General features: G+C 50.8%; 1 protein-coding gene across 2 annotated transcripts in view; it reads right to left on the bottom strand.

Moving 5' to 3' along the window:
• OSBPL2 (oxysterol binding protein like 2) overlaps nt 1-13,985 on the bottom strand; it is a 58,703-nt gene that overhangs the window by 8,679 nt on the left and 36,039 nt on the right. For both annotated transcript variants that reach the window (XM_005569522.5, XM_005569524.5), the window contains exons 6-11: nt 13,823-13,920; nt 8,020-8,202; nt 6,274-6,381; nt 5,520-5,609; nt 3,262-3,385; nt 656-784 (exon numbers count right to left, since the gene is read on the bottom strand). In XM_005569522.5, coding sequence (XP_005569579.3) covers nt 656-784; nt 3,262-3,385; nt 5,520-5,609; nt 6,274-6,381; nt 8,020-8,202; nt 13,823-13,920 — 732 coding nt within the window. The remainder of the gene's footprint in view (nt 1-655; nt 785-3,261; nt 3,386-5,519; nt 5,610-6,273; nt 6,382-8,019; nt 8,203-13,822; nt 13,921-13,985) is intronic.

Raw genomic sequence — 13,985 nt, 5'->3', positions numbered from 1 at the left:
TGTTTAGAGTGAAGGTTTTGCTTCCTTTTCTGTATTTTACACGTTCTGCTCTGTTTATGGGACATAAAAAATTGCATAAGTTGCATATATTTTATATATAAATAAGAATTTATAAAAGATACTAAAATATTACATGTGATATTTATCATATAACCATATATCACATTTTGTCATAAGACATGTAGTTTATCTATATTTAATAAAAATTGTAAGTGAAATTTTCAAAAATAAATATCACAATGCATTTAAGCATCTAAATTGACAAGTTAGAAAAGCAATCTCCCGAACAAGTCTGGAAGGCTCTTTTGATAAGATGCACTCGGTGTGGGCCTTGGCTGGCAATGGCTGCGTCTGTCTGATGTTCCCAGGGGAAGCACAAGCATGTGTGCCTGGAGCAGCGGTGCCCGGCCCCAACAGCGGGCCCCAAGGCAGGCAAGCACAGGGCCGGGACACAGCTCCAGGGACAACAGAAGCCAATTCAACACGGGCAGAGGCCCCTCCGTCTGCTCTGGGACAACAGGCTGAGGCAAGGTGGCACACAAGGGCCCAAGGACAGGGAAGAGCCGAGGTGCTGGGCTCAGGGGCAGGTCTGATGTGGGCAGGCAGTAAGGCCTGGCCTCACAGCGGGGGCGTCAGGCCACAGAGGGACACAGACCTGGGCAGAGTTGGGGGGCCGGGTGTTGATCCTCCAGAGCAGCTTGCTGCCGGGAATGACCTGCACGGTCTCCTGGGCCACAGGCACGTCGTCAGCCACATCGCTGTCAGCCTTCCCAGAGCTGTCATCCTGAAACACAGAACCCTGCTGGGTGGCTGCCCACGGCCAGGCCGCTCTTGGCCAGGAGGACAGCTATTCTCAGAGCACCTTTCAGACCAGTCACCATGCCTGAGCAGAGCCAGGCGGCCTTTTTTTTTTTTTAGACGGAGTCTCACTCTGTTGCCCAGGCTGGAGTGTAGTGGTGCGATCTCGGCTTACTGCAAGCTCCGCCTCCCGAGTTCAAGAGATTCTCCTGCCTCAGCCTCCTGAGTAGCTGGGATTACAGGCACCCACTACCACACCCAGCTAATTTTTTGTACTTTTAGTACAGACTGGGTTTCACTATGTTGGCCAGGCTGGTCTCGAACTCCTAACCTCAGGCAATCCACCTGCCTCGGCCTCCCAAAGTACTGAGATTACAGGCGTGAGCCACCACGCCCGGCCTTTTTTTTGCCTAAACTAAGGACAAAATCGAATTTCCTCTCCAGTCTATGACACTGTCTGTCCATCACTGTATGGAGAGGAGCTGGACCCCAGTCCCTAAAGCAGCTCACACTCCCTTCGTGGGGCTGTGCTGTGTGTTCTAACTGATACCAAAAGCAGAGACAACAGGAGGTCAGTGGCCAGGCGTGTCCCCCTTCGGGAGACGCGGTACACGTGACACGGCACTTCACGGAGTCTGAGCGCGACTACGCCACGGTGCTTCCAAGCAGTATGTTCGTTCTCACACATGGCACCTCTCCAGAAGGCAGGTTCTGGGGCTGAGAGCTTTCTAGATGGCGCAGCTTTGCCCTCCATCAAGAAATGACTCCTGTGTGGGGATTTCAGACTCTCTACATCCTGATGAAAAGAAAACACCTGCCACATTGCTTCTCAAAATCAATGGGTCCTAGAAAACGGAGAGAATGATTCCAGATGCAGCTGTGCAACGAGATGACTGAAAACAAGCGAGTCCAAGCCCAGGGCTTCCTGCACCAGCAGGGCTGTATTCACACTGGCTGTAGGCCCCGTGGCCTGAGGCTGGGCGAGGGGGAGCCGCGGCTCAAGGACAACAGAAAACTCTCCTGTTTCTAGGTCACCTCAAGGAGTAGGAAAGCATCAAAAAACATCACTAAATGGATTTACCCTTCTAGGTCTGTCTAGTGTGTAAGCAGAAGTTTCCTTTTTAAATAAAAGAGGGTGATTAGAAAAGGTGTCTAACAGTACATGAATACTACAACATAAAAAACACTTGGGATCCGGAGGAGGCTGAACGTTTCCGTTAAATAAATATCGAACATTTCAGGCTTGGTACATTCCAATTCATTATGTAGAAAATATGACACCTCTTTTGAACTATCGCTTTTATTTTTAAGTTCAAGAACAACTAGTTTTAAGGTAATAAGTATTCCAAAGCTCTAGGGGGAAAAGCCTTGCCAATACTTTCTGGCTGTTGAATATATTATCTGGTACTCACAACTAAAAACAAAAAATTGAAATTCACTTGATTTTTAAAAATATGTCTAGGCTAACTCAAAGAAAGCGAGAAGATTTATTAAGAAGGACCCAGAACCTGGAGTTTCCAGAAAAGAAATGGCCTTGGCCGGGCGCAGTGGCTCAAGCCTGTAATCCCAGCACTTTGGGAGGCCGAGACGGGTGGATCATGAGGTCAGGAGATCGAGACCATCCTGGCTAACACGGTGAAACCCCGTCTCTACTAAAAAATACAAAAAAAACTAGCCGGGTGAGGTGGCGGGCGCCTGTAGTCCCAGCTACTCGGGAGGCTGAGGCAGGAGAATGGCGTGGACCCGGGAGGCGGAGCTTGCAGTGAGCTGAGATCCGGCCACTGCACTCCAGCCTGGGAGACAGAGCGAGACTCCGTCTCAAAAAAAAAAAGAAATGGCCTTGCCTGAGGTTCCCTCAGATACTTCCAGCCATGGGGGCCAGTGACTATGTATGACTCTAGGGCACTGGGGCCCACAGTTTATAGCAGCAGCCTCTGTGCAACCAAAATATAGATAAATCGGCTGGGTGTTGTGGTTCATGCCTATTAGTAATCCCAGCACTTTGGGAGGCCGAGGTGCGAGGACTGCTTGAGCCCAGGAGTTCAAGAGCAACATAGCAAGACCCCCACCTCTACAAAAAAATAAAAATTAGTCAGGCATGGTGGTGCATGCCTATAGCCCTAGCCACTTGGGAGGCTAAGGAGGGAGGACCACTTGAGCCTGGTAACTGGAGGCTGCAGTGAGCTATGACTACACCACTGCACTCCAACCTGGGTGACAGAGGAAGACCCTGACTTGGGGAAAAAAAAAAAAAAAAAAACGGAAAGAAATACAGATAACCCCCCCCCCACTGATACTGGACCCCACAACACGTGGTTCAACTGGACAAATTCTGCACATTCATCTCTCCTGCTGGGGCCCAAAGGCTCCCTGCGCCCCTGGCAGGTGAGTTAAAGGCAGCAGCAGCCTGACAACCCTCAGCGCCCAGGGCTCAGCTCTGCCCGGGGATGCCCCGGCCCTTACCAGCTTGGCCTTTCTCAGGTGGTCGCCTCTCCTCTCCTGCTTCTTGAAGGATTCATATGAAACGGGATCTATGCCCCACAAACATTCCGTCCATTTGCCATAGATCACAAAGAGCTTCTTTTTGCTGTAATTAAATGGGATTTTTAAAGCCAAGTTTTAGTCATTACAAACCATTTGTCTAAACACGTAGCACCTTAATTTTGACCCTGGAATAAATCCTCCTCAGGCATGCTTTCTTACGCATTTTGGGACATCTCTGGACATAAATGCAAAGATGAAAATCTGCATTCTGGGACCATTCCGAGCCCTGATACACACCATGGAAAGGAAAATGAAGGGCCAGAAACCTAAAGGATGGACAGCCCACGGGGCTGCAGGAGACGGGAAGGGATGGAAACCCAAAGGAGAGCCGGCCCTCGGGGCTACAGGAGATGGGAAGGGGCAAAAAAAGAGCGAGCGTTTTAAAATGTAAAGCTGCAGGCACCCACTGATCATTTTCAACATGCTGAAAGTGCTGTGTGTGTCCTTCAGCCCTTTTCTATCCATCGGTGCAGTCAATGTTGCTTGATCTTTGGTTCCCCACCTGCCTGTTTTCATCAATAACAACCCAGAGACCTTCGCAGAGTGGCCACTAGAGCTCTCGATTCCAAAAGGGATGACGCCAAATAGTGCCAGGCTCCATTTTCTTTCTCTTTTCGCCTCTTGCTGGGAAGAGTCAACCGCGACCACAGACCCCCTGGAAGTGCAGCTCTGACAGGCTCAGGACCCAGGAGGGGAGGGCGTCTCTCTGCCCTTGCAGAGTCGGCACACAGACACGGGGAACTGGGCCAGGCCTCACCTAGCAGACAACCTGGGGACAACTCTCTGTCTCCAAGGACAGAGCACCCTTAAATTTAGGATGGAAAACCGGAAAACCAAAACACACTTTACATGCACTCACTGAGGGTCAGCGAGTCTGGCCTCAGGGCCCCCACCCAGTCCTGGAAAAACACGCTCTACATGCACTCACTGAGGGTCAGCGAGTATTGGCCTTGGCGCGCCCACCCATTTCTGGAAACAGACAGCCAGCTGCTCCCTGGGCTGAGTTCCAAGGGGCAGAGGCGTCAAGGCACTGTAAGACTGCTGTCCCTTCTAGGTCCACACGTTGATTCTCACATGTTTTATGGGAGAAATGGTCAGTCATAAGCCTGGCCATTTTATTTAAAGGCTGTTGAAACAGGTACATTTCTGGTATATATTAGAGGGTGGACAGAGCAGAAACACCAACTGTCTTATTTTTTTTTGAGACAGCCTCTTGCTCTGCCACCCAAGCTGGAGTGCACTGGCATGATCTTGGCTCACTGCAACCTCCACCTCCTGGGCTCAAGCAATTCTTGTGCCTCAGCCTCCCGAGTAGCTGGGATTACAGATGTGCGCCATCACACCTGGCTAATTTTCATATTTTTAGTAGAGACAGGTTTTAGTAGAGACGTATTTTTAGTAAAGACAGCCATGCTGGCCAGGCTGGTCTCGAACTCCTGACCTCAGGTGATCTGCCCACCATGGCTTCCCAAAGTGATGGGATTATAGGCGTGAGCCACTGCACCTGGCCCTGTTTTACATTGGGGGCTAGTTTCTAACGGGAAATGTCTAAATTTTAGGAACGAGAAGGAACTTCATGACATTCTATGGCTCAAATTCCTTACTGGGAAAAAAAAAATTGAGACCCAGATTACAAAGTAATTAACCCAAATGGAGAGAAAAAAAACTGAAAAATTTGCTAAAACAGTACTGACCATTTCTCTGCTCACAAAAACTTGTGAAAGTCCCTGATTCAGACTGGAGTGAACCGGTCACGTGACACGGACACCCCACCAGCTAACACATTTGAGTCTCGCCTGACAGTATGCACGGGGTGCCCTGCCGGGGGAGGGAAAGCGTAAGGCCACACTTCCCACCTCAGCTCTGCTGCAAAACGCAGTCTCGTCTCATCTCCCAGTGAAAACGGTTGACTTCTCGAGACAATGTTATCAAAAGATGGCCCCAGTAACAAGCCACCTAGAAACTACATTCAAAAATACCCTTCATTTCCTTGTATGCTCAATAACAAAATGTCTTTCCAAAACAAAAAGGAGTCATACTTCTGGACCATGAACAGATGGCACGGTGTACCCGCGTCTCGTGCACGTCGGCACATGCAGGCCCAGGAGCACCTGAGCCCTCTAACGTGGACGCACAGGCTGCAGTGGTGCCCCATGAACCACCTGGCAAGGACCTACTTTTTGTCTTGAATGTGTCCTTCCACCTTGTGAAGTTCTTTTCCGAATAATCCACACGGTTTAAAGTGAAGCACACACTTATGTCCAGTTCTGTGGGGAAAACAAACACAGGTTTCTGCTGCAAGACAGCAAACAGGCAGAAAGGGCAACTCTGTAACGGGAGAAGCGCGATGGAGGACCCTGGAGCAGGCGGGGGCTGACTGCAAATGGGTGCGGTGGGCCTTTGGGGCGATGGAAGTGTTTGAAACTGGAAATGTTGGAAATTGGAGCGATGGAAGTGTTTGAAACGGGCTGTGGGGATAGCTCCATGATTCGGTCAATTTATTAAAAATCACTTAAGTGTCCACTCAGAACAGGTGAATCGTATGATGCATCAATTATACCTCACTAAAGTGGTGAAAAGGCAAAGCCCACCAGTCGTAAGCTTCCAGGAACAGGGCATTCGAGCCTGGACAGTGGCCAATGGCTGCGGACGGCCACCGCGCTGCACCTGGCAATGACACAGCTCTTCGGCATAGCTCAAAGCCTTCAAGTAACGACCGTGACTACAAATGAGGCCGTGAACGAGGAGCACCCATGGCCAACACCGGTCAGAGTCAAGTCCAGGCAGCTGCTATGCCTGGGCTGGTGGGGACACGGCAGCAGCTCGTTGAGGCTGAGCTAAAGCCCACCAGGAGCACGGACGCTCACGCTCCCTGGCTCACCATCCCCACCCGGAGCCTCGCACTCTCACCCAACAGTGGGGTGCTGTCACCTGTGGTTTAAAATCTCCACTGTCCCATACTGCTCTATCCACAGCTTCCCGATGATGACGTTGTGGACACAGCAGGTGGGGTTGGTCCAGGTGTAGGCTTCGTTATGTCTGTGAAGACACCAGAAAACAAGCGGTCAGAGCGCAGAAAAGGCAAGACACGACGTGACCTAAGACGCAACGACCAGGCAGTGCTGGGTCACAGCAGCTGGCGCCCGCAGGACAGCAGCATGCTGCTTTGAAGCCCCTGCGACGGAGGCCGTGTATTTAGCATGCGTTTGAAATGTACTTCTTCTTTCCTTTGTAGCATCTACAAAGCTTTCTACTTAAATGTCAAGACATGTTAATAAGCAATCAAAGAAGACTGAACAAAGAGAAATGGCTTTCCTGTGAAGTCGTCAAAAGAAAAGCGACCTCCCCAAACACACATGGCAGTAACGCAGGGTCCTGGGCACGCGGCCCTGGCTATCTGAGGAGCCGGCACGTGGCTGTGGAGGGGTGCAGGGTTTTCACCGCACTCCACACACTTGTTTCTTTTATTCCTCATCCTCCCAAATGGCCCCGCCCAAGAAGAAAACACCCCACAAATGTGAGGCAGCTGATCAGCAGCCCCATGTTCTAAGGGGCTATGTGGAGGAGCCACAGTGAAGGCAGAAATCCACTCAGAGCAGGGCAGTGTGTGACACGTGTGGAATTCTCTGAACTTCCTGGGGGTGGAACCCAAATGCGTTCATCAGCAAGGTGTGCGACTTTATCAGCAACGTGTGCAACTTTTCGTTTCTGCACGCCTCTTCCTAAGAAAGCAAGGCCACTGCACAACAGGCACAAGGCTGCACCAGCCCCGGGACACACTCTCAGGTGCTTCTCCAGGTCCTTGTGGAACCTTCTAGCCACCATCCAGGCAGGGCCAATGTGAAGCAAAACCCACATCAAATGCTTCACCAGGCAAGGTGTTGTTTATTACTTATTTCTGTATGTATTGTTAGGACCTGGTGCCTACAACAAGACTGTAGGCAGTGGCTTGGCAAGACTCGCATCTCCGGACTGGTGGCCCAGGAGGACGCCAGCATCCGGTCTGTGTCTGCCAGGTCTTAGGGGCCGGCGTTTGTTGGAGACTTGTGTTTTGCTCTGAGGAGTCTTTGGTGGACACTGGCTTGGGAAGCATTCAGGCTGAGAGTGAAGAGCGGCAGTGAGCGGCCTCTCGGAGGGCCCCCTCCAATGCTGTTTCAAATTCCAACCCTAAGTCACCCCTGCCACGGGTGGGGGAGTGTGCAAAGGGCCACTTCCCTGGCTTCCTTCTCAGCTCTCTCCCCCGTGGGAGGCAGGACCCTGCAGCAAGCAGCCCTGAAGGGGCCCTGCCAGCAGGCAAGAAGGGGAGCCGGGACACAGGCACCATGGGAAACCCAACCCTCATCCCCACCGCAACCTCACGGTCCCTAGCCCTCAGAAACCCTGCCAGACTGGTGTGGAAGCTGCTACATTTGGGGCTGTTAGGCAGTAAAAGACAAGGAATACAATGAATGATGACTGAAAGGGGTGCGAATTCCAACTGCAGAGGTGAGGGCGCCCCCCAGCAACACGGGACCCTGGTCAGGAAGCTCATCTGAAGACGTTTCTGCTGTGGGGAGGTCACCACCTCAGGAGAAAAATCACAGGGTTTCCTCCGGAAGGAAGGCTTCCCTCCACATCACCAGCACCCATTTCAGTTTCTGCAGGAGGCGGCTCTCGGCAGGACGCACCAATACTCACTTGAGCAGCTCCAGTGTGATGGTGCCTCGCGGCTCCGCCTCCACGCTTTTGCCCCAGAACTTGAGCTTGGGGTAGATGGAGCCGTGGAACAGGAAGTCATGGTTGAGGCCTTCCGAGTGGAACGCACTGATGGGGGGATGGTGACTGACCTGTTCCGATATAAATCTGAATCCTAAATCTTCCCTAGGTCCAAGAAAAGAAAAAGAGAAACAGACACATTAATGGCAGCAAAATAAAAGAAAGGGCAGCTCAGACATCGTGCAGAGCCCCTCACGGGACGCTGGGAAGCAAGGGCCCTCCGTGCCACAAGATGTGGCAGAAACACCCAACACCGCCTCTCCAACATCGCACTCGGCCTAACATTGGCAACAGACACACACATAAACATGGCTTCCAGAGCACATCTGACCCACCCAGAGAGGGCAATGGTGCAGGAGGGGGCCTCCACCCCAACGCCCCGCTTGCTCTCCATGGGACCACCCGAGCCACAGCGGTGTCTCGCCAGAGGTGCCCAGAGTTGTGGATAAGTGACCCTTACAGACCCCTGACTCCAAACCCTCAACCCCGAGGGACCCCCACTGCCTAGGAACTCAGGACACTAAACCCTCTCTGAAGAGGGTGCCCCTTCCTCACCTTTCTACCAGGCCCCTGAAATTTCCGAGATGGAATGGCTTATACCCCAAAATATTCCTGTCCTGGAAACAGGATTTTTAGTATACTCTCTTTTTCAATCAAAATGTCAGCTTTTAATTGTTCCGGAACTGTGAATACACCTACAGGTGTAGTCATTAAAAATTAGAAAAGCTAAACCACATAATTACCAACTTAACTGGAATCAGAATTTCCAATCATTACAGAGGAAGGAAAGTTGAAAAATTAGATTTTAAAAGGTTGACTACCAAGGTATGTAATTTACAAAATGAATACTTGTCTAAGAAAGGAATGTGTATTTTTAGCTGTAACAAGGAATCTGTAGGGATCCAGGGTATTGGGAAAGGACTTGGTTCACGTCCATGGCCCCTAACCTGACAGACTGCCAAGGTCTCACAGACGCACAGCACATGGCAGACACTGGCAAGGACGATCTGGAAGTGAATGCGTGACAGACGACGTGTGTCGGGGTGTCGGCGTGAAGAAGGTGCGTAGCTTGCTTCCGGCTGTGCAGCAAGAGCTCCGGCCCCGGGTGCAGCCCCTGGGGAAGGCTGCTGGTGGCACGCCCCGCTCCACCCAGCCCAGGCGGCTTGCATTCCTTTCACTCACAAGGCTTCTTCTCTATCATCTAGAATTTCTTTCCTATTCTGATTTATCTTTTTCTTTTTTTTGAGATGGAATCTCAAAATCTCTGCCACCCAGGCTGGAGTACAGTGGCGCAATCTCGGCTCACGGCAACCTCTGCCTCCAGGTTCAAGCGATTCTCCAGCCTCAGCCTCCTGAGTAGATGGGACAGGTGCATGCCACCACGCCCGGCTAATTTTTTGTATTTTTTAGTAGAGACAAGGTGTCACCATGTTGGCCAGGCTAGTCTCGAACTCCTAACCTCAGGCGATCTGCCCACCTCAGCCTCTCAAAGTGCTGGGATTACAGGCGTGAGCCACCGCGCCCAGCCTGATTTATCTTCTTCAAGACATTTTAATCATTTTCTAAGAGCCAATCTCGTGAATGCCTCCGACGGTGGCACAGCACGCTGACCAGAGGACGGGAAGGCTGGCAGCAGCAACAGGCTCAAGAGAAATATCGAGAAAAGGAAGCACACTCTGCGTGAATTCAGAACAGAAGACTCCCGCACAAGTGATTCTCGTGGCCAGTCTTTCCCTTGTCCAGGCCTCAGCCTCCCCTTTCCCAGAAGCAGAACAGGGCTGCTCCCTGCAGCGTGTGCCAAGACCCACTGCTCCCTGCAGCGTGTGCCAAGACCCACTGCTCCCTGCAGCGTGTGCCAAGACCCACCGTCGCCTGCTGGACCCTGCTGTCACCACGCCACACTCTGTCCAAACTATCCTGCTTGCTCAAAGGCAATGACATCTAGAGAACAGGTGCTCGGCTGCCCAGCGCCAGCCAACTTCTAAATCAGACGAAAAACACAAAGTTGGCATTCACGCATGGGCAGCGTGTGGGTAAGGACCAGCAGCTGACCCAGCCAGCATGAGCCAGGAACACTAGAATTTGAAGCTGTGACATTTATGTTGCTTCTCCAAACTGCATAGTGATTTATATACAGAAGTACAGGAAAGCCTGTATTACTAACAACAGCTCCTCCCCAAATGGTCTGACAGCCAGTGCTGACACTCACACTTTCTAGGACAAACATGGGCACACACTTTTAAACTTTTTTTTTTTTTTTTGAGACAGAGTCTCGCTCTGTTGCCCAGGCTGGAGTGCAGTGGCCGGATCTCAGCTCACTGCAAGCTCCACCTCCTGGGTTTACGCCATTCTCCTGCCTCAGCCTCCTGAGTAGCTGGGACTACAGGTGCCTGCCATCTCACCCAGCTAGATTTTTGTATTTTTTTTTTAGTAGAGATGGGGTTTCACCAGGTTAGCCAGGATGGTCTCGATCTCCTGACCTCGTGATCCACCCATCTTGGCCTCCGAAAGTGCTGGGATTACAGGCTTGAGCCACCGCGCCTGGCCACACTTTTAAACTCTTTACACACCAGAAGAAAGCCCATTTGAAGCAAACCAAATCCCACAACCACTTGCTCACTATTGATAAAAATCTCAACCATGGCCGGGCATGGTGGCTCACGCCTGTAATCCCAGCACTTCGGGAGGCCAAGGTGGGCGAATCACCCGAGGTTGGGAGTTCAACACCAGCCTGGCCAACAAGGTGAAACCCTGTCTCTACTGAAAACAAGAGAATTAGCCAGGCATGGGGGCACACGCCTGTAATCCCAAATACTCGGGAAGCTGAGGCGGAGAACAGGGAGAATTGCTTAAACCCACAGGCGGAGGCTGCAGCGAGCTGAGATCATGCCACTGCCTTCCAGCCTGGGCAACCAATGGAGACTCCGTCTCAAAAAAAAAAAAATTCTCAATTAATAACACATAAAATACAATAAAGGGTCCCATACAGTGACCTGAAGTTTCAAAGGAACTGCACTTCTTTGAACCAAAGATGTCACTAATTGCACTGCACACCATTATTTTATGAAAGAAAAAAAAAATGCTACAAATGAAACTATGACTTGGGCTGGGCGCAGAGGCTCACACCTGTAATCCTAGCACTTTGGGAGGCGGAGGTAGGCAGATCACTTGAGCTCAGGAGTTCAAGACTAGCCTGAGCAACATAGCAAAACACTATCTCTATTGAAAATACCAAAATTGGCCGGGCGCAGTGGCTCAAGCCTGTAATCCCAGCACTTTGGGAGGCCGAGATGGGCGGATCACGAGGTCAGGAGATCGAGACCATTCTGGCTAACACGGTGAAACCCCATCTCTACTACAAAAATACAAAAAAACTAGCCAGGCGAGGTGGTGGGCGCCTGTAGTCCCAGCTGCTCGGGAGGCTGAGGCAGGAGAATGGCATGAACCCGGGAGGCGGAGCTTGCAGTGAGCTGAGATCCTGCCACTGCACTCCAGCCTGGGCAACAGAGCGAGACTCCATCTCAAAAAAAAAAAAAAAAGAAAATACCAAAATTAGCTGGGCATGGTGGCACATGCCTGTAGTTCCAGCTACTTGGGAGGCTGAGGTGGGCAGATAACTTTAGCCCAGGAGGTTGAGGCTACAGTGAGCCGTGATCATGTCACTGCACTTCAGCCTGGGGGACAGAGCAAGACCCCATCTCAAAAAAAAAAGGAGTACGAAACTGACATGTTGAAGTGCTGCAACATGAAAAATGTGTCTTAGAATCCATGAAACACTGTAATTTAGAAAAAGTTTTAATATCACAGGAAAATTATGACATACTGTTAAATAAAAAGGGATACAAATTAACATCATATTTTGAAACACACACAAAAGAAAGTAACAAAATGCTGACAGCTATCTTTATTTTTTTAAAGAGACAGGGTCTGGCTCTGTAGTCCAGCTTAGAGTGCAGTGGCACGATCACTGTAACTTTGAACTCCTGGGCTCGAGTGATGCTCCTGCCTCGGCCTCCCAGGTTGCTGGGATTATAGGCATGAGCCTAGTCAGCTATTGTCTTTTATGGGATTATGCCTGATTTATCTTTTCTACCTTTCTCAATGTTACACATTTTCTATAAAGAGCACATTCTTATAATTAAAAAACAAACAGACTTCATAATAAAATAACCCAACAGAATATCAACTAAACCAGAATCCAAATAAGAGGCTAATTGTTTTGGCTCAACTCCCTTTTTCATAGAAAAATAATAAAACAAGATGATAAAGGAGCCTGCCTTCCCTCCCGTCTGCACTCTGTTCCTGGGCAGGGAGGCGTGCAGCCCAGCAGCCTGTAGCAAACAGCTTGCATTCTGCACAGCAGGCTTGTCTAGATAACCACCCACGCCCCTCCAGCAAGCTCCTTCTCCCCGGGCAGGCGGAGCGAGCTCTGTGTGCTGGGCTACCTCGACAGTCGGAGGAGTGAAGGGCGTCCCACCAGCAAGCTCCTTCTCCCCGGGCAGGCGGAGCGAGCTGTGTGCTGGGCTACCAGACAGTCGGAGGAGTGAAGGGTGCAGCTGAGAGTGCCCTGCCCCTCCCTCCTTCAGTACCATAGCTTAGCCCTGTCACAGAGACAGGGGCTCAACTGTGCTCCGCTGACTCTCCCTACACATCTGTCCGTGGGCACCCGCATGCATCTACAAGAGAATGAGGGGGTCCACGGGCAGTGGAATAAAAATCATTTTAGACATCACCAAACGGCCCTGAAGGAAGCCACACACATCTATTCTCTCATCCACAGCCACCCGGAGCCCCAGCCAGGCTGCTCGATGGCTGAGGAATTACCACACTGCCACACTCATGCTGCGGTCTGGCCTGCTTCTGACTTCCTTTGTTGGTTTGGGTAGGCACTGTCACCGGGGCAGAATCTCAGGATGATTCTGTGAATAACCACAGCAGTCCCCGGGGCAACCAGGTGGGTGAAGAGAACCCCAACCAGTCCTTCCAGAGGCCCAGCCGCAGACAACGTGATATGGGGCCTGGCTGGACCTCTGGGGTCAGAGTTCAGGGACTTGGAGTCAGTCTCAGGTCTGTAAGGTGAGGGCCACCAGAGACAGGAGGGAAGCTGAGGGGACTCTAGGAAGGGACAGCAACGCTGCCTAGAAGAAAGTTCCATAGGAAGAAGTTTCAGGGATGTCTGGAGATGAGGCATGGTCTGGTTAACTCTCCCTTGGCCAGGGCCGTCTGACCATTGCTAAAACTCTGGGGAGGCTGTGTGGTGGCAAACGTGGCCTTGGGAGTGAAACTCCTCTTTGCAATCATTCCTGTCTCCGGATTTACCTGCTTTTTCAATAGCATTCACTGAATACTTTGGTAAAACAGCCTAGTTTTGCTCATTAGTACCTATTTCCATTTTCGGTGAAGCTCACAACAATCCTACACATTTCACAGACGTTGCACACACACGGAAGCGTCTACGGTACACGCTGTCTCCACGCTTGAGTCGAACACACTAAAATATCTCATTGCCAATGCTTTACACTCACTCAGACACCGTGGCACTGTTAGCACAACACCCCATGTGTGTGAAACATCTCGCCTACAGCATCCAAACGCTTTAGTGAGCTCTTAATTCAAACAGTTTATTCTCAGAGCAGTGGAATCAATGCTAGTGAAAGAATCAAACTCATCTGTCATCCAAGGAATTCCATTTACAAGATATTTATGATGGGCCTTTTTCCCTTACCTGATTAATTCATACGTTTCTCCCAAGAGTGGATTAAATGGTTTGCCGGTCCTCTCCCACTGGGAAGCCACGGCCGAAACAGCAAAAGCAGCCACAGACTGTAAATAATCCACAGGACGGGCAGGAACAGCTTCAGTTACGAAATGCGCCGGAGAAGACGGCC

This window comes from Macaca fascicularis, chromosome 10 (genome assembly GCF_037993035.2).
Source record: "Macaca fascicularis isolate 582-1 chromosome 10, T2T-MFA8v1.1".
NCBI classification, from domain to species: Eukaryota; Metazoa; Chordata; class Mammalia; order Primates; family Cercopithecidae; genus Macaca; species Macaca fascicularis.
Note: the sequence above shows the minus strand (reverse complement) of the source record. Positions and strands in the feature narration are given on the sequence as shown.